General features: G+C 52.9%; 1 protein-coding gene across 7 annotated transcripts in view; it reads left to right on the plus strand.

The window, feature by feature from the left end:
- The window catches only part of STK40 (serine/threonine kinase 40), a 48,243-nt gene extending 32,266 nt beyond the window's left edge, over positions 1-15,977 (plus strand). For all 7 annotated transcript variants that reach the window (XM_077150278.1, XM_077150275.1, XM_077150271.1 and 4 more), the window contains exons 7-11: positions 6,331-6,446; positions 10,855-10,999; positions 11,142-11,261; positions 11,680-11,764; positions 13,612-15,977. In XM_077150278.1, coding sequence (XP_077006393.1) covers positions 6,331-6,446; positions 10,855-10,999; positions 11,142-11,261; positions 11,680-11,764; positions 13,612-13,830 — 685 coding nt within the window. In that variant the 3' untranslated portion in view covers positions 13,831-15,977. The remainder of the gene's footprint in view (positions 1-6,330; positions 6,447-10,854; positions 11,000-11,141; positions 11,262-11,679; positions 11,765-13,611) is intronic.
- The last annotated feature ends 3,803 nt before the right edge of the window (positions 15,978-19,780 follow it).

Consider the following 19,780-nt stretch of genomic DNA (forward strand, 5'->3'; position numbering starts at 1 on the left):
CAGGGACCCACTCAGCATGGCCCTGGCCCCGTGAAGCTCACTCAATGTCTGACAGAGCACCCACCAAAAAAGAACTCTCACTGTTTTGGGATAAGTGCTCAGAGGACTGGGGGCAGAGAGAGAGGACCCAGCGATTCTGCCCTCTCGGTTGATTTTTGAAGGGTGAGTCAAAATTTGCCAAGTGGAGTGATGAAACCCTGACCTTGTCATGCTCCCCGGGGAGGAGGGAAGAACAACAGGAAATACCAGGGCTGCTTGAACCCTTAACTGGATGAGACAAGTTAGGGAAGATGGTAAAGAGATGGACTCCAGGGTCAGACCTGGTTCACATCCCAGCACCGCCTCCTCATTATCTTTGAGACTGTGAGAGCTTGCTTGTTGGCTTACTGATTGACCAATTCATTCAGCAAACATGGACGGAGAGCCTACTATGGTACCAAGCACTTCTCTGAGCTTCCATTTCCTCGTCTGTGGAAGGGGAAGGGATTATTCCTCCCCCATAACATTGGCTTAAGATGCAAATAAGTGAAACTGCCTATCAGGGTTTGGCCCATTGGAAATATACCCCAGTGCTTGGCTCGCTGAAGAGTAATGGGCCCCATGGCCGAGAGATCGGAAAATGAGGCCTCATCTGCTTGCTTCCCTCTGGAGAGGAGGCCCCACAGTAACCCAGGTCTGAATTGTAAGAGGAAGGCAAGTGTTGGGAAGCATGGACTGTGCCAGCCCTGTGTTGTGGAGAGCATGTGATCTCATTGTCGGGAGATTTGAGTCTTGATCCTGCCTGGCCCTCTGGGAGATCTTCGGCCCATCACCATCCCACTGTGGACTGCAGACTCGCTATTCACAAAAGAGAGAGTGTAGTTTTTTAATACCTAAGTCTATCTGGCGATGGCACTCTAAGCACTTCGCTCTTCGGGCTTTCCACAGCCTCCCTTCATGGGCCCCAAATGGGCGTCCCAAGGGTTGTCGTGGGAATGTGCAGTCAGGGCCTCCTACACTGCCAGCCACCCCAGCAGTCCAGGCCTCTGTCTCATTGGTGGGTTGGCTTCTGGCTCTTACGTCTCTAAACCCCCTAGGTTCTGGGAACGTCATCAGGAGGTCACACCTCTCTCGAGTGATGCCAGTGGAGCAGTAACAGCTTTGCTGTGTGTGTGTCACCCTTCAGCCCCTGCATCTTGACTGCACATCCTTTTAATCTGATAACCCCGTCTTTGTCTTGGGGCAGAGAGAGGTCGCCCCCATTCACTTGAGTCAAGGATACTGTGGAGGGGGCAGGGGTTGTGGTGCAGAGAGACTAACCTGACCACTCAGAGCCTGCTCTGTGTATCCTCATCTCTTCTACCCTTGCCAAGTAGAGGGCCAACTGCAAGAGCTCTGGCCCCTCCCTGCCCACTGTACCAGGCCCTGAGCTGGACAGTGGGCAGACAAGCTGGAGACTTCCGTCCACTCCTCGGCAGCAGATCAGAGTGCTTCCAGGGGAAGGAACAGAGAGTAATGTTTGCAAGGCAGCTGCAATGACAAGTTCATCCTGTTTTGGAAAAAAAAGGAAAGGGTTTAAATCTGAAATCCCTTTTTGGAATTATGTGAGGTCTACTGTGGGTTCTTTCTCTTTCCTCCTTTCTTTTTGGGGAGGCAAGTTGCATACCAAGTTCCTAGAAAAGGTGAAAAACACTGTGGTCACCCAAAGGGCTATAGTGAAAGAGTGACTCCCCCAGAGCAGCCCCTCCTGATGCACAGTGTCTTCCCCTCACGCCACAACGAGACTGAGGGTCTGGGGCTCCCAGGGAGCCATGCTCCATCCAGCCAACTTGGATGGTAGAGGCCGGGCAGGGGGTCCTAGCCAAGCTTTGGGAGGCCAGTTCAGTGGGTCTCGGTACTGCCCGTGTTGTTTTCTATGGGAGAGACTCCACAGTCCTCCACAGGCCCAGCCACACAGCCTAAGTTGGCCCTGCTGCCTGCCGCTGCAGCGTTTCATCCATCCTTCCATTGAGCCCACAGCCTCACCAGCAGAGTGGAGTTGGAAGTTCAACCCTCTGTCCTGTACTCTCCAGCCTGTGGTCACATGTGGTGTCCCTCACCTCCACCCCTGGGGCTTCTCCTTCCCCAGAAGTGATTTTCTCACCTGGGCTCTCCCGTTGGGAGGTTGTTCTAGGTGTGCCACCCTCCGAGGATAAGATCATCACACCAGCAAGCAGTTGGTGATCAGTTCCTATTCACCATGCACAGGGCTAGGTGCTTTCTGCAAGATGCTCAGTATTAAATCCTAACACAGAACTGTGATTTAGGTGCTAATATTTCTCCTGTGATGAGGAAACCAAGGCTTAGCAAGACATTACAGAACATCTGGCCAAGATCACACAGCAAGAAAGTGACAGAGCCCAGACTAGAACCCTGGGAGTTCAACTCCGGAGTCCACCACACACCCTCCCTTGAGCTGACAAAGACCCCCTGCAGGCCACATTTCAGCTGCGGTGGTCATCTCCGACCACTGCATCTGCTGTATGGGGAACTTCCCAGTGAGCAGCCTGGGCAGCCCCACCTTCGGAGCAGATGACCTGGAGGGTCAGCGCTGGAGCAGTCCACTTCCTGCTGTGCGTGTGCTCCTTGGCCGGAACCTTCACTTGCACCCTCGGCTCCAGCACCCTGGGGCCACCAGTCAAATTTCAAAGGCATCTGACAGGCAGGCCTGTATGGAGAGTTAGCACTGATGTTTCCATTTGGAGGCAGAGGACAGACTGGTCTTTGTTTTGCACCAAGCCCTTTGCCAGCAGAATTCCCCAAGATAGCTAAAGGGTTCTTGGAGCCTCTTGGATGCAGCTCTTGGGGAATTCCACCCATAGCCACATACACCCTCAGAGCTGACTCTCTTCTCCTTTGAGACTGTGTGTTCTAGTGAGAGGTGGCCCAAGTCCCCCATGCTTCCCGGCTTGCCATCCTCCCCAGCGTCTCTGCCCAACTGCCTAGTGTGGACACACAGCAGTTGGCCCTTGCTCAACCCAGGGTAGAGGCACTCTTTCTCACCGGTGCCTCCCCCACGGGTACAAGGAAGCCTTTCCTGGGCCTCTGAGCTGGCCTCTCCCAGCCCCTAGACACAGCACACTCGGGCCACGGGAGGGCTTCGAGGGGACAGAGAAGGCGTCCTTTCTGGGGCTTTCCTTTTGTTCACGTTGTGAGCTTCCTAGAAAGGATCAGAGCCCAAAGCTGCTCTCACCCACGACTCTGTCAGATAGGGTGAATTTGTGGTTTTCTAGGTCAGGCCAGAGTCTGAAGTACAAGGCAAGAATGACTCAGCTTTGATAGGATGGGAGGAAATGTCGGGCTGAAGCACTGCCCAGGGACACTCACCTGCAGCAGTGCAGGCTCGGGGTACACAGCCCTGGGTTTGCCTCCCACTTACCCTCTCACTAGCTGTGTGACCTTGAGCAGGTCGCTGCACTCTCTGGCCTTAGTTGTATCATTTGTGAAATGGGACAGTGATAACATCACCCTCATAGGATGTTATGAGGATTAAGTGAAATAGTCCCCATCAAGCACTTGGAACAGAGCCTGAATTACATGCTCAGTAGCATGCTGGTTGATGAGGACAAGGGTGATGACAACAGGGGATTGGCGGAAGGGGTCGCAAAGTGTCACTCAGGGGTGGACTCGCTTGTTTTAACTCAGGTGTCTAGCAAGGCTGCCCCAGTCGTGTGCAGGATAGAACCCCACCCACTCTAAAGAGCCACAGGCCCGCAGCTCTCTGTAGCTCCTGAACTCCCCATGTTGGTTACTTCTCTAAAGCAATTTGAGCTTCATCCATCCACCTTCCTGGGATCTCCCGGGAATGTTCCAGAGCAACCCCGACTTATGTTGAGGGCACACCTGGGGAACCTGGCCCTGGCTTGGACTAAATGGACCCCCCTCCCTCCGTCCCTCTTAGCAGACCCCAGTCCCAGCCATAGATGACCTTGGGACAATAGGCCTGAACCCAGAGAATTCTATCCAGTGAAAAACCAGGCCTGGGCTGCTATTTCACAGTAAAAGGGAGATGTCTCCTCTGGCACAGTGGGCCTCAAATCCAGGGTTGGCAGTGGGGTCCCATCCCCAGCACTTCTGATTTATTGGTCTGGGCCATAGCACAGGAATTGTATGATGAATCCAGTCAAGAAATGCTGATGCAGGGACAGAGGGTGGTACTTGGAGAAGAGTATACTATCTCTAATCCTTAGTGTCTCTAGATGGGAGCTCAGCTCCTGCAGTACCTCCAGCTCCAGGCTCCCCTTGTCAGTGCCACCTCCTTCAGTGTTCGTAGCTGGACTCTGAGAATCCACCGCAGAGGCCTCTGAGCAGTGGCAAGGGCTGGAGGGTTGTTGGGGGCGGGGGGGGGGGCTCGTGTATAATTAATACGGTTTTCACTTAGCCAGGGCTTTACAAGTTGAGGTTCTGCTCAAGCAGTTTATTCACCCAGGAACCCTCACCGTGTATCCTCACCATTCCTGGAGGAGGAGATGGAGGTTAAAGAGGTCATTTGCCCAAGCGGACGAGTGGCCGAGGCGGATCCAGGCCCCACCCTGTGTTGTTCCCTTGCCCGTGCTCCAGCCCGGGGCCGCCAGAGTTCCTCACCAGGACGGCTGGGCTGGGGGTTAAGAACACAGACCGCTGCTCAGCTCAGTTGTGTGACTTTGACTTCTCTGTGCCTCAGTTTCCCAATCTATAGTATGAGGATGACGTGATAGAGTAAACGAGTTAAGGCACATGAAGTGCTCAGAACAGCCCCTCTCCGTTCCTTGATGCGTGCAACACTCTCCTCCCCTCTGGTGGCCTCCACCAGGCTGTGTCTTCCTCCTGGGGTGACCTTCCCCCAGACGTCACCTTCTGGCTCCCCCTCCCGGTGCCACACTCGGCTAGTCCTCAGTTGGTGGACAGACTGGGTAGGCCAGGCAAAGTAGGGAGGCCGCTTCTCACTTTTCTCCCTCACAGACTTTCTTCCCTGAACAGAAAGCATGAGGGAACGTATATGACACACAAGCCTCTCCCTGCTGAGCCAAGTGTCCTTGCCTCGTGGGTGGACGCCGTGCCTGTGCGGTAGGGAGAAGTCAGGCTGTGGGGCCGCCATGCGTGTGGCCCCCACAGCTGCCAGGCCCAGCCGGCCAGCCCTGGTCCTGGTGGGCAGCCCCCAGCGGTGAGGCTCTCTGCCCCGCACGGCCTGGCGCTGCGCAAGTGGGAGCAGCCCTGCCCGCCAGGAGGGAAAACATCGAGGGTTCTGTTTACACACCAGAGCAGGGCCTCTTGTTCCACTGACTGGTTCCGCATGCTGACAGAGGTAATCCTATCCTGGAAAGGTCCGGCAAAGTTGCCAGGGCATCCTTCCGATGCCAGGGCCTCCCAGGCTGAGCTGGAAGAGCAGAGGGTGGCTGAGTCTGCATGCGCCACTGCTCTGAGGCTGTGACGACTGTGCTGCCTTCCCTCCCCTCTTTTCCCATGGGCCTCAGAGGGGCTGGAAAGATCCTGGGGCCCCTGAAAGAATAGGGTTTGGGTCTCCATCTAGAGGACGTGGTGAAGAAGCAGCTTCCACACTTCACCAGGGGATGCGACATCTGCCCCCAGCAGAACCAGAATTCCCCAGAGAGGCCCAGCTCTGCCTCTCCGTGGGACCTCCGTGGGCGGGTCTAGAGTTGGAGTTGCAGCCCCCCACATATACACACACCGCTTCCCAGGGAAACTGACTTAGCATCTCTGTTTCCTCCTCTGTAGTTGTGGGGAACGAGTGAACCAGTGAGGTGAAATGCTCAGCTGTGCAGCAGAGGCTCAGGCCAGCCCTCTGGGCACTTTGTAGCATTGTGTGGGAGCTTTTAAAAGTCACTCAGCTCTGCTAGACTGCTTTTTCTCCAGTGTAAAAGAGGAGATAGAACTAAATCTCCTGGGAGTTTTTTGGAAAACTGAAGGTTTTTCTAAGCCTTAAGCAGTATGCCTTGAACCTCTGGTAGGCGGCTGGGTCAGGGGAGCATCTCAGAAGCGTTCACCTGGTCGGGAGGGGCTCATTCCTGCTGAGACAGCTCGGTGGGTGGCAACCAAGAGAGGCTGAGTGCAGCCAGGGTGGACAGCACCCGCCAGCCTTCTCCAAGCAGCCTTCAGGAAGACAGGCTAGGGGAGCAAGAAAGGATGTGGGGGGCTCTGCTCCCTGGAGGAGGGTGTGGAGGCAGCTGATTCTCCCTCTGAAGAGAAGTCATGCTCTTTTTGTTCAGGGACTGTGGGCAGGCCCGATCAGGGCACCCCCCCCCCCTTGGGTCTGGCACCCATGGGTACACACACTGAGGTTTGTCCCCTCTCTCCCTTGCCCTCTCCTTCCAGGACGCACCGGATAACCATCACCAACTTCTGCCTTGGGAAGCACCTTGTGAGCGAGGGGGACCTGCTGAAGGACCAGAGGGGCAGCCCTGCCTACATCAGTCCCGACGTGCTGAGCGGTATGTCGGGGGGTCCCGGGGGCTTTGGCGCAGCCCAGCCTGGCTCTGGGATAGCTCATTCATTCACCAAATCCTGTCTGTGGGAAGGCCTTGGGCCAGGTTCTAGGGCTTCAGTGGTGGCCAAAACCAGTGGTATCCCTCCACATATGGTCTAGTGGAGGAGGAGGTCAGTAATTGGCATGTTTAATTACTCTCTGAAATTAGTGCTTGGAAGAAAGGAAGGTGATTTCCATGAGAGCATTTAACTGGTGCTTGAAGATGTCCCAAGGAAGGGATATCTGAGCTGAGCTCTTAAGGATAAATAGGAATTCACTCGGTGTGTGTATTTGGGGGGAGGCAGCACAGCCCACTGGACGAGCCCCTAGAAGGCCCCTGCAGCTGCTGCTCGGAAAGGGAGCCTGGTTCCAGGGGAGGCTGGAGAAGTGGTAGGCTGGGGCCAGAGCCCACAAAGCCTTCTGGGCCCTGGTGAGCCATGTCACCCTTTATTTCAGGGGCATCAGAAGCCACTGAACAGGTCTTACTGGAGAGCACCCTGATGAGACTTGCAGTTCATAGGCATTATCCCATTTCCTCGTTCATTCCTTCTTTCACTTGACTCTTATTTTCTCAAGACCTACCATGTTCACGGTTCTGTTCTAGGCAGTTTGGATACAGTAGTGAACAAAGCAGACAAACTGCCTTGTCTTCCTGGGGCTGACTTCCTAGTCAGGGGTGAGAGGAAATAATGAATTAATAATGAAATAACAAATTAGAGGGTTACTACCTACTGAACATTTCTAGGTACCACGTCCTGTGTGGAGCACATGACGTGTTTTCTATTTAAAACCCGTCGCTATGTTAAAATAAATTGAGTAGATTGAAATACTAGTGATCAATGAAAGGGAGTGGTAAGGGGTATAGGAAAAAAAAATAGGGGGGACAAAGGTTAAAATATATTGGTAGATGGAAATACTAGTGGTCAGTGAGAAGGAGGGGTAAGGGGTGTGATATGTATGAGTTTTTCCTTTTTATTTCTTTTTCTGGAGTGATGCAAATATTCTAAAAAATGATCATGGTGATCAATACACAACTATGTGATAATATAATGGGCCATTGATTGCACACCAAGTATGGAATGTTCATATGTTAAGAATGTTTGTGTTTGTATGTTGTTTTGTTTTGTCAATAAAAAATAAAAAAATAAAACCCATAGCTAACTGGGAGGTAAATATTCTTGGTCCCTTTTTTATAAATGAGAAAACTGAGGCTGAGAGAGGGATTAAATGTCTTTTCCAGAGTTGTGGCAAATTGTGAACCAGAAAACTAAGGCTCAGACGTCTTGCCAAAATCCATGCTCATGACTGCTTCACTATAGACTCATTTCTTTCACTTTCCCCCATATCCTTTGCCAAATTGGAGTCCTTCCATTGCTGATCCCTTGGGGAACAGAGGGTTCCTATCCCTCCTGCATGGAAGCTTCAGGGATATCTTGGGGTCTTTTGTGTCCAACACACTTTGCACTGACAGAACCAGCCATTTCTCAGGTCATCACACATCTTCCTGGGGAGCAGCTGCTATAACTTCCACAGTCATTTGCAACCCCCTGATAGGCTTCTCCCAGCTGAGGCTTCTGCTGAAGAGCCAGGCCTCTCCCAGGACCCACCATGTATGGAGGAAGCAGTGGTGCCACTCCCCAGGCTGAGTGGTTTGGAGTCACTCCATCTCCTCCTAGAGGGATCAGGGTGCCAGGGTTATACCCCAGCTCCCTGGGTATCCTCTCCCCTCCAACACACACACATAGCACAGAACCTCCTGGACATCTTCCAAGATAGTCCTAAAGCATCTCCATACAGAGAGCCAAGAGAATGGCCCAGCTCATCCCTTGCCCAGACCTATGACTCTCTGTAAAGAAAGGGCTGGTTCTGGTCAGAACTGCTTCTTAGCAGTGCCAGGCTAGGGCAGCCTTGTGCAGTTGGCTCTCCCTGCTGCTGCCGTTTGCCTGGATCTTCCAGATTCATGCCAGTCATGGAGGATGAAAAAGAGAAAGTGTCCCAGACTGGTAGGCCAGAGACCCAGGTTCTAATTTTAACCAGCTGTGTGGTCTTGGCCTTCAACCCCCTTCTCTGAGTCTCAGTCACCTTATGGGTTAAAAGCTGACAACAGTCCTGGCTCCTGCATTAAGAGGGTAAAGTGGTATGACTAAGCATGAGGCCGTGTGTGTTCTGCACTCCTGCTGCCTGGGTTTAGATCCCACATCTTTTGATTCCCTGTGAGCCCAGCATGGCCCAGGGTATCAGGCATGGTGCTGTGAAAAAACAGACACAGTCTTGCCCTCACAGAGTTTATAGTCTGGTTAAGAATTGTCACCTTGGGAAAGTTATTCTCTCGACCTATTTTCCTCATTTATAAAATAGGAATGACAGCATTACCTACTTCATCAGATCCTTGAGGGATTAAATAAAGCCTTTGACTAAGTGTCTGACTCAGTAAACATTAGCTGGCACTATCATTGCTGTAAGGAGAGTTTGAGGTTCTTTATTCCCTCAAAAGCCGAAGCTCAGGGGAAGGTTACCTGTCTAGTTAGAGCTCTCCAGAGAGCTTGTCTAAGAAGGGGGATGGGTAGTCATCCTTGCTCTGGGTCAAGGCAGAAGACCTTCTGGATCCATCCTGAGACCTGAGATTACATTTCAGGCATCTCAAACCACTTCTAGTTTCTGCTGGAGAGCAGTACCTTTTTGGAGCAATACAGAGCTAAGAATAGTGGCATACATAATGATTGTGTGTAGGTGACTCATATATCAAAGTGACCCCACTTGATGAAACAGGATCCAGGAGGAAAGGACTGCCTTCAAGGTAACTGTGGGGTCAGCCACGCAAGGTCCCCTGATCTGCTCTTTGGCCTTTGAGGATTTGGAAAGGGCTAGGAGTCTTGCAACCTAGGACATGCAACGAAAGCTTTGGAGAGGCTCGTGTCTGCACAGCTCCTGGGTGGGAGTAGACCTTATCCCAGCCCTTTGAAAGGCAACTTCATTGCCATCCCCACTGACAATGAAATATGAGCCTCAGCTTAGAAGGCAGCATGGCATTGTGTAAAAGCAAAGGCTAAAGCCTACAGTGGGCCCTCCATGTGCACTTACCCACCTACAGTGGGCCTGGAGAGACCTTCAGGGCACCCAGAGGAAGGCTCTGGTTGCCTCGGTGCTGCCTGGTACCCAGGAAGGTGACACTAAGGTACCTGAGAGCATCTCTTCCATACACATAAAGAGTTGAGTTCAGAGGACTTGAGGGTCCCAGGGTGCCTGCTGGTGTGCCAAAGATGGCACCATCACAGAGGGAGGGGGTGCTGGGGCAGGGGCTTTTGAAAGACTCAAGCCATCATATTTTGCATATGGGAGAATAACCCAGGCAGCATCTGGCGTGTGCTAGGTTGGTAGGTGCTTTATTACTTATAGATAAGTGATGAATTCTCCCCAAAATGGGAAATCTCAGTTTTAGCACTGACCAGCTGTGTGTGGCCTGGGGCAAATAAGATCCCTGGGCCTCAGTTTTCTCTGTGTGGGAAAACAGAGATAATATGTAATTCACAGATTTAATGAAAGGAAAGGGTTTTTTCCAGTGCTATCACAAAGAGGAGTCTCGGTTAAATGTTAGTTCCCTTCTGTTTTATAGAAACACAAAGAGGTTAATTTACTGGACATTTACTCATTAAGCAAATATTTGAGTCCATGTGCAGCCCTGGGACTCAGCAGGGAGCAAAGGCAGATAAGGCGCCTGTGTAAGAGAACTTATCTTCTAATGGGAGCGACAAATAGACCAGAAAGGGATGCGTACGGATAGAGAGAAGTGCTACAAAGGACACAGACTGGCGGTGGAGTCGAGGTTGGGGGCAGGTGGGGCAGACTTGTCCAGAGCCAGTTATCTGTTTGTTCCACAAACTTTCTTCACCTCCTGCTCTGTGAGCTGCTCTGCTGGGTGCAGGGACCAGAGACCCAGGCCCAACCTTAGACATACTCACAATCTGGGGGCAGAAAATATGGTGGAGCAGGGCAGGTGCTGTGCAGAGGAGGCTCATGAAACACGGCAGGAGAGACCATTTCTCCTCAGGGTGCAGGAAAGGCACCTGCTGAGCCGGGGTCCAGGAGCATGAACCGGTATCAGTTCAATGAGCAGGAAAGGAAAGAGCATATGCTAAAGCTCAGAGGACTGAGATGATGTGTGTGGCTGGCTCTGGGAAATGGGGCACGGGGGAGACCAGAAGTGAGGGTGGCAAGATGGAGGGGCCCCGTGGGTGGGAGTCAAGGCACATAACTGGTAAGCTGAGGAGCTGCGGACCAAGGCAGGGAGCTTCCCAGGGCCCTCTCTTTCCTGGCTGTAGGCTGGTCCCTGCAGGCAGGCGGAAGCTGAGTATGTCGTGTCTGTCTGCCCCCAGGCCGGCCGTACCGGGGCAAGCCGAGCGACATGTGGGCCCTGGGCGTGGTGCTCTTCACCATGCTGTACGGCCAGTTCCCCTTCTACGACAGCGTCCCGCAGGAGCTCTTCCGCAAGATCAAGGCCGCCGAGTACACCATCCCCGAGTGAGTCCCTCCTCGCTGGGAGCGTGGGGTGTCCCCAGCCCTCGGGGTTCCAGGAACCAAAGCCACAGCACAAGGCTTGGCGCCCTGGGTTAGAGACCCAGCACCCGCGCACCCCTCTGAGCCCTCTCTCTCCCTGTGTCAGGGACGGGCGGGTTTCAGAAAACACCGTGTGTCTCATCCGGAAACTGTTGGTTCTAGACCCCCAGCAGCGCCTCGCTGCTGCCGACGTCCTAGAGGCGCTCAGTGCCATCATCGCATCTTGGTAAGTGGGCAGGCACCGATGCGGGGCATGGGGCAGGGTTCTGAGATGCTCTGCCCATCCTTAGGCTCTGCCAGGCAGTGTGAGTTCCAGAATGGCTGGGTGCAGGGAGAACTCAGGGTTCAGTTATCTCCTGTACCAGGTCCATGCCCAGTATGGAATGGGCATTATCTCACAGAGTTCTCACCACAGCCTGCAAGGTAGAAACTGTCCCCCTTGGCAGATGAGCAATCTGAGGCTCAGAGAAACAGTTGCTCAAGCCTGGAAGAAGCTGAGGTGGTACCTGAACCCCGGGTCTCTGTGGCCCCAGCCACGTCTCGGAGCTGTGAGGACCTGGTCCTTCTGGGCTCCTGCTCACCAGGACTGGAGGGCAGGGCCTAGGGCTGCCTGCAGCCAGCTGACCCGGATGCTATCCCTGCAGGCAGTCCCTGTCATCTCTGAGCGGGCCTTTGCAAGTGGTTCCTGACATCGATGACCAAATGAGCAATGCGGACAGCTCCCAGGAGGTGAGTTGGAAAGGGCATATGAGCCATCATCTAAGTCCTAAGGGCTCAGCCCCCAGGGAAGGCAGGCAGCTGGGGCAGGCAGCAGCTCCCCAGCAGGCTCTAGGGCCTCCTTGGCCTTCTTCTCCCGCCCTTGGGGTAGGGAAGGGAACGTAAGTGTGAGGGTTGTGGAGCAAGTGAGGTAGAAGCTAGCTCCTGGAGAGGCCCAGTTTGGACCTTAGTTTTCTCTCCTGCATTCCTGGCTCTGCCATGTGCTGGCTTTTTAAAAGGTCATCTCTCTGCCCATCTGACTCACAGTGTTTCTCTCACCCTTCCTGCTTTTCAGTTTTCAGATGATTCATTTTCTCCATTTTCTCTCCTCCCGTTCCCTGCCCTGGAGAAAGTGCTGGGCCCAGGGCTGAAGCAGGAGACACGGGTGCTAGGCAGCAGCTGGTGGGTGATACTAGGATGCCCCCTGGAGGTCAAGGCTTACCCGGGCCCCAGGAAGGATGCTGGGCCCAGGTTGCTTCCAGAGTTCCCTCCTAGTCCACCCTGGAGCTCCACAGCAGACAATGGGCAGGTCAACTGGGACTGCAGCAGGGCCCCCTGCCTTTAAGAGCTGCCAGTCCTCATGCCCCTGCCTCTGCCCGCTCCTGGGGCTGTTCAACTGCTAAAAATAATCATCACTAACAAGCACTGAGTACCTGCTCCCAGCCCATGTCATTCCGCCCTCACTACAGGCCCGGGTCGCGTGTGCTCCAGCCTTATTATACAAAAGAGGAAGCTGAGGTTCAGAGAGAGAAAGTCATTTGCCCAAAGCCATATAGCTTAGAAGAGGTGGCACTAGCCTTGAACCCAAGTCTGCTTCCAAAGCTCTGCTTCCCCCTCGGAAGGTGAGCACAGGAGCCTTCCCCTTCAGTGTTACCGTCTGCCTGGGTCGCTCCCAGGGCCCGGTTTGGGGCCCCACTTGGGTGGCTGAGATAAATGTTCGTCCAGATGCCGAGGAGCCCAGCCCCAGGCCCCACTCTGGGTTTTGTTTTTGGTTTTTTTTTCTGTTTTTGTTTTTGTTTTGTGGTAGCCTATATACCCATAACATTTCCCGTTTTAAGCACCTTCAGCAACATGAATTAAATTCGCAATGTCTACTACCATCCCCACATCCATCACCAAAACTTTCCCCGTGCCCAAGCAGAAGCTATGTAGCCACTAAGCAGGAAGTCCCCAAACCACCCCCCAGTCCCTGGTAACCTATAACCTACTTTCTGTCTCTATGAATTTGCATATTCTAGTTATTTTATGCAGTATCTTTCTTTTTCTGGTTTATTTCACTCAACATGTCTTCACGGTTCATCCATATTGTGGCATGTAGCATGGCCCCACTCTAAACACTTGACACACATTGGCCCCTTCAGTGGTCTCGTGACTATCTGAGGGGAGGTTGCTGCCCCATTCCACAGGTAGGGAAGCTGAGCCCTAAGAGGTAACGTGACCTTTCCCAAGGTCAGCGAGTTAGGAAGGCAGGATCAGATGGCAGGTCCCTGCTTCTGCTGGAGCCTGTTGCACCAGCCCCAAGGGGCTGCCAGGAAGGCCCAGGCTTGGTTGGCTGGAGGGTCTCAGGGGCCCACACACTCAGCCACCTGCCCTAGATCAGATCCAAGGGTGCGGGCACCCTGTGAAGGCAGGCCTGGGGCACCAGGCCACCTGACACTCACTCCCCTGTCCTTCCCCCGCTTTCCATCTCTGCCACTCTCTCTCTCTCTGTTTCTCTGTGTTGGTCTCTGTCTCTCTCCCTGCCTCTGCGTCTCTCTGTCATCCTGTCTGTCTGTCACTCTGTGTCTTTCTGTCTTGCTCCCTTCCTCCGTGCCCCGCAGGCGAAGGTGACAGAGGAGTGCTCCCAGTACGAGTTTGAGAACTACATGCGGCAGCAGCTGCTGCTGGCTGAGGAGAAGAGCTCCGTACACGAGGCCCGGAGCTGGGTGCCCAAGCGGCAGTTTGGCAGCGTGCCCCCCGTGCGACGGCTGGGCCATGACGCGCAGCCCATGAACCCCTTCGATGCCGCCATCCTGGCCCAGCGCTACCTGCGGAAATAGCACAGAGCCGCCTCCGCCGAGGCACCTGCACCGTCCGCCGCCTCCTCCCGGCCCCCAGCCAGAGGCCCGGCTGTGGGGGCCCTTGGGGCCAGGCCCCATAGTGCTGAACTCTCCCCCACGCAGGGGTGGGGCAGGGACGGGGACAGCCCAGGTCACACACGGGGTCAGCAGAGGTACCACATGGCTACCTTTCGGAATGATTGCTTGATTGTTTGGTTTTTTTAATCTGAGAAGCCTAGATAACTAATCTGCTTTTAATCATGATGTTTTAATCTACCTCTGTCTCTTTAACCATGCTGTCTCTGGACCGAGTGAGAGGGAGGAGGAGGGAGCCCACGCACCGCCCCCGGGGGCCTGCCCCAGCTGGCCTGGCCCCCTGACCCGCAGGCAGCTGCTCCCCACAGTCCAAATAAGCTGGAAGTGCAGCTCACTGCTGGCTCCCAAAATGAGCGCCCCTTCCTCACTGCTCCCCGGCCCCTCCGTGGTCTCTTTTCGTTCCCTCCCTCCCTCTCCTCCCCACTCTGACCCCAGGCCCCTCATTCCCTCCAGCTCTGGAAAACCTTCACCTCATCTTAAACTTAATTCAAATATATTTATTTTTTTACTGAAACCGACTTGTCTCCCCTCTTTAGGTGGCCCAGCCCCTGGCCACTCCCAGACCCCAACCCGGCCGGACAGGATGTCCGACCACAGCCCAGAGAGGGGCTCCCCTCGTCCGCCAGGCTCTCCACCTTCTAGACTTGGTTCTTTTCCCATCTCAGTAGCTTCTCTGAGGTGCTGTACATGCGCATTAACCCTGGTTTCCTCCACCCGTCCTGTGGTACCAGGTCACGTTGACATACGAAAGGGGGTCCCTGCTAGTTGGGCCTGGCCGGTGAGCCTGGGGGGTGGGCTCTGTTCGCACCCTTTCTTGCTGCCCCCTCCCCACTCTTGTGATCAGAGCATGGTGGGGGCAGCACATCTCCTGCCCTAGTCTCATAGGGAAGTGGAGGGTGTCCCAGCAGTCCTTGGCCAGGAGGCCTCCCTGGCGGTGGGGGCTCATGGGGAGAGTTGTAGGGATTGGGGGGCCTGCCCCGCCTGGCTTGAGAGCAGCCCCGCTACCCTTTCTGAGCCGTCTTTTGAAGTGGATGCCTGTCTTGCCAGAAAACGCTGTTCTCACCAGAATGCCCTCCCCTTCCCTTTACTGGACTTGGCCCTGCCCAGTGCCATGCAGAGACCCTTCCCCAGAGGCCTACCCCCCATTGCCGTTGCCCAACTGGCAGGATCCCCTCAGAGAGGCTGAACCCCCTCCAGGCAGCGCTAGGCACAGGCCCTTCCTGCCTGCCCTTGCTCCCCAGGGGAGGTGCCCAAGGCCTCAGCAACTGTGTTCCCAGAGTGTGAGCTGCCCCCTCCAAAGCTGTCTCACTGTGAGTGACCTTAGGCAAGTTCCCAAACCTCCTTGTGCCTCAGTTTCCCCATCTGGAAAAAATGGGGCCACCTCTTGCCAGCAGTAGCAGGGCTGCCCGTGCCCCTTCCTCCCCATGCCCCCATCCTAGCACTTGGGCGGCCCATGCCTCTGCCTCAGTGGGTCTGCGGGAGCCCCCCAGCCCCGAACCCAGCACTTACACCCCCTGAGCTCTGCCTCTTTGTCAGTCTCCCAGCCACTGAGAGCGAGGGCATCATGCTGTGGGGACAGGGGATGCCCTCTTTTCTATATTTATTTCAAAAAGAAGTCGTCTAAGGGAGTAGAAAGGCAGTCCAGCCCAGGGCTCCCAGCCCCTGTGACTCTCCTCCTGTGAGGCTCTGAGATTTGGCCAGGGTGCCTCACCTCAAGGCCCCTTCATGCCAGCAGCCTGCCCAGACCCCTCCAGGGCCTGCGTTCCTCACGTGATCTCTCTCCTCCTTTTCAAAGCAATATCCTCCAGGTCTACAGAGCCCTGTCACACAGACCACCCCTTCCAGGGTTCACCCATGTGTCTGATCACTTTTCTGGCAAAGCAAAGAGGAGGCTGGGTCTGCCCTCATTGGGTGTCACACGCTGAGAGAAGTCCTATTGTAAAGAAACAAAACAAAATGGAAAAAGTCACAAAAAAGTTTGTATAAAGACATATTTTTGTACTACATGAGGACTCTTCCTGCATGTCAGCAATAAAACTTCCTCATCTGGAGCCTTTGCAGTCCGTGTCTGCTGTTCTCCCTGTGTCTCCATCTCTCTGTCCTCACCCACTTGGCATCTCCCATCCCAGCTCGGCAGCGCAGGACTCCTAACTTACAGCCCTGTAACTTTCGACTCTGCCATCAGGTGCCCCAGCAAGCAGCATCTGACACCACTGTCTTGAATGGGGATGGGGACCAGAACCGCCCAATTGGTCCAGCCTCCTGCTAAGTACAGGCAGGAGGTGTCACAGAGCGGTTGCAGCTAGAAGAGTCTCCATCCTCTCTCCCTGCTCAAACTCCCATCCAAGGCAGCCCGGGTAAGGGGAGAAGCCAGGCCAGGCCTTTTCCTGCCCCACCCTCCCCTTCCCTTCCCTCCTCTCCATAGGAAGCCAAGGGGGTTCCTTCCTTCCTTCCTTCTTTCTTTCCTCTGTCTAAATTTAGACTTTGCAGATTGAGCTTCCTGAGCAGTGAAGCTGGAGATGGGCTTGCCCCTCCCTTCCCCAGCAGGCCTCAGCACCCAGGCAGACCCACTTTTGCATTTATGACCCCAGGAGGACTTGCACACCCAGATCTTGATGCTCACATCACCACGCAGAGCTCCCTCCAGGCAAGGGTCCGCTGCAGCCCAAGATTGGGGGGTAGGGGTGGGGACTGGTCCTCTCCAAGATGTGAGAAAGCCCTGATCCCAGGAGGGTTCTCTTTAAATGCTTCAGGGCAGGCCCTGACTCCAAGCAGCCCCCACCCCCCACCCCATCCCTACCTTCATGCCAAGCCTCACCCCCACTCCAGCAGCCAACCTCATGCTGCCACCCGCTCAGCTGACATTCAGCAGTAAACAAGATAGCAAGTTCCATGTGGGCAGGGACTTAGTATAGTTCACTGTTGTGTCTGCAGCACCTGGAATGGTGCATGGCACACAGTGGCACTCCAAAACTGATGGATTGCTTTAAACTTCATAGAAAATCTGCTCTCAAAAATGTTTGAAGCGCTTCCTTCCTTCAGCAAGGTTTTTTCTTTTCTTTTTTAAAACTTTTTAAAATTAATTTTAAAATTTTTTTCTAAAAATATAACAAACATGCAAACATTCTTAACTTTTGATTACTCCGTTCTACATATATAATCAGTAATTCACAATATCATCACATAGTTGCATATTCATCATCATGATCATTTCTTAGAACATTTGCATCAATTCAGAAAAAGAAATAAAAAGACAACAGGAAAAATTCATACATATCATACCCCTTACCCCTCCCTTTCATTGGTCACTAGCATTTCAATCTAAATTTATTTTAAAATTTGTTCCTCCTATTATTTACTTTTATTCCATATGTTTTACTCGTCTGTTGATAAAGTAGATAAAATCATCAGACACAAGGTTTTCACAATCATACAGTCACATTGTGAAAGCTATATTATTATACAATCATCTTCAAGAAACATGGCTACTGGAACACAGCTCTACATTTTCAGGCAGTTCCCTCCGGCCTCTCCACTACATCTTGAACAACAAGGTGATATCTACTTAATGCATAAGAATAACCTCCAGGATAACCTCTCGAGAGACTCTGTTTGGAATCTCTCAGTCATTGACACTTAGTCTCATTTCACTTTTCCCCCTTTTGGTTGAGAAGGTTCTCTCAATCCCTTGATGTTAATTCTCAGCTCATTCTAGGGTTTTTCTCAGTCCCTTGATGCTGAGTCTCAGCTCATTGTAGGATTTCTGTCCCACGTTGCAAGGTAGGTCCACACCCCTGGGAGTTATGTCCCACATAGAGAGGGGGAGTGCAGTGAGTGTGCCTGTTGTGTTGGCTGAGAGAGAGAGGCCACATTTGAGAAACAAAAGAGTTCTCTTGGGGGTGACTCTTAGGCCTAATTGTAAGAAGGTTTGACCTATCCTTTGTGGGGTTAAGTTTCATATGAACAAACCCTAAGATTGGGGGCTCAGCCTATAGCTTTGGTTGTCCCTACTGCTTGTGAGAATACCAAGAATTCAACGTAGGGAAGTTGAATTTTCCCCCGTTCTCACCATTCCCCAGAGGGGACTTTGCAAATACTATTTTATTCACTGTTCAAATCACTCTGGGATTTATTGGGCATCACTCTGGACGAACCAACAAAATCTCATGCCCTACTTAAGGTTCCATGTACTTACGGTGTTCAAATAAGCTGTCTACATAAGTTATATTAGGAAATGCACTAGTCAAAATGTAAATTTTGTACCAAATAAACATTTTTTGTAAAGCAAATTTTTATTATGAGTCCTGGAAGCAAAGGAAGGGGAGAGTACCAAAAGTACCAAGGTGTGATCCACTGCCTCTTGTATTCCTGAGAGGTCAGGCAAGATAAGGACTGAGGAGTCGCCATCAGTTTCAGCCACCACATGGTCTCCTCTGGGAAAACAGTTTCCGAGAGGAGTCAGACTGGAGCTATCTGAAGCAGGAAAGGAAGTGAGGGAGTCTTGAGGGCTGGGGATTCAGGCTCCAAACCCAAGTTACCTGTGACTCTGTCTCTCTTTGACTCCATGTCCAACCCCCTGCTAATCCTGCTCTACTTTCAGAACCTGGGCAGGCCCTGCCCACCTCCCACACCTCCCGTGCAACCACCCCAGTCTAAGCCACCATCTCTGGACTCAGTGGTCTCGATCCCACACTTACCCGGAGAAAGCCCAGTCTCCACATAGCAGCCAGAGGGAGCCTTTTTAAACTGTTAGATTCCATCTGTCTGTTCACAAGCCTCTGATGGATTCCCAGCCCGTGCAGAATAAAAATCCAAAGGCCCAAATGGCTTACAAGGCACTACGCTAACCCGTCAGGCTGGCTCTCACTTCTCTGCCCCTCGCCCCTCACTATGTCCCAGCCCACAGGCCTCACTGATCCTTAAACAAGCCGAGCAAGCCTCGTGGCCTTCGCATTAGCTGTTCTTTCTGTCCGGAAGGCTCTTCCCTCTGACATTGGTGTGCCCGCCCCACCCTCTTCACTTCTCAGGTCTCCTCTCAAAATTTCACCTTTTCAAATATGCCTTCCCTGACCTCACCCACCTGGCCATCTCTAGCCCCTTAGCCTGCTTTACTTTTTGTATTGCACTTAGCACAACCTGACATGTATTTGATTATTGATTGGATGTCTCCCCTACTCACATGTTAAGCTCCACGAGGGGCAGGTATTGTTCCGTTGTGCCCATTGTGGAAGGTGTGGGAATCGGGGGAACTTTGCCAAAAGTTCTTCACTATTTCACATCATCACCACCACATCACTCCAGGATCATCAGTCTGCACACGTAGCTGTCACCTTCTCAGGAACTGGCCACTTCCCAACTAAATATACATCATTATCTTTTATATTAAGGACAATATATATGTATTTTTTAATTTTTTATTTTTTTTCATTAATTAGACGTGGAGGTTGGTATAATAGCCACAGTTTCATTTCAGGAGCATCAAAGGGGCAGTACAAAGTATTATAGAAAAGCAGCCCTGGGTCTGACAGACCTAGAGCTGCCCTGCGGGAGAATGGTTAAGCACATGGGCTCTGAAGTTCAAATCCAGGCTCTACCAGCTCTATCCGGTTGGCTCCACCTACAGACGTAATGTCTCTCAGTCTCATGCAGGGTTGTGGGGAGGATTTGCAGGGTTGGATGTGCACGGCATTTAGCAGACTGCCAGGAACCAGGAGGTAACTCAGTATCCATAATTATTATTACTCAGTGATCAAACTTACTCCAGTGCCCTCTTTCCAGCAGCTATGCTGGGTGCTGGGGACTGAGAAGGGCTTTGGAGGGCCTGAGTAAGGCCCCTAGCCCCCATCCAGGACCA

Source organism: Tamandua tetradactyla, chromosome 2 (assembly GCF_023851605.1).
Source record: "Tamandua tetradactyla isolate mTamTet1 chromosome 2, mTamTet1.pri, whole genome shotgun sequence".
NCBI lineage: Eukaryota > Metazoa > Chordata > Mammalia > Pilosa > Myrmecophagidae > Tamandua > Tamandua tetradactyla.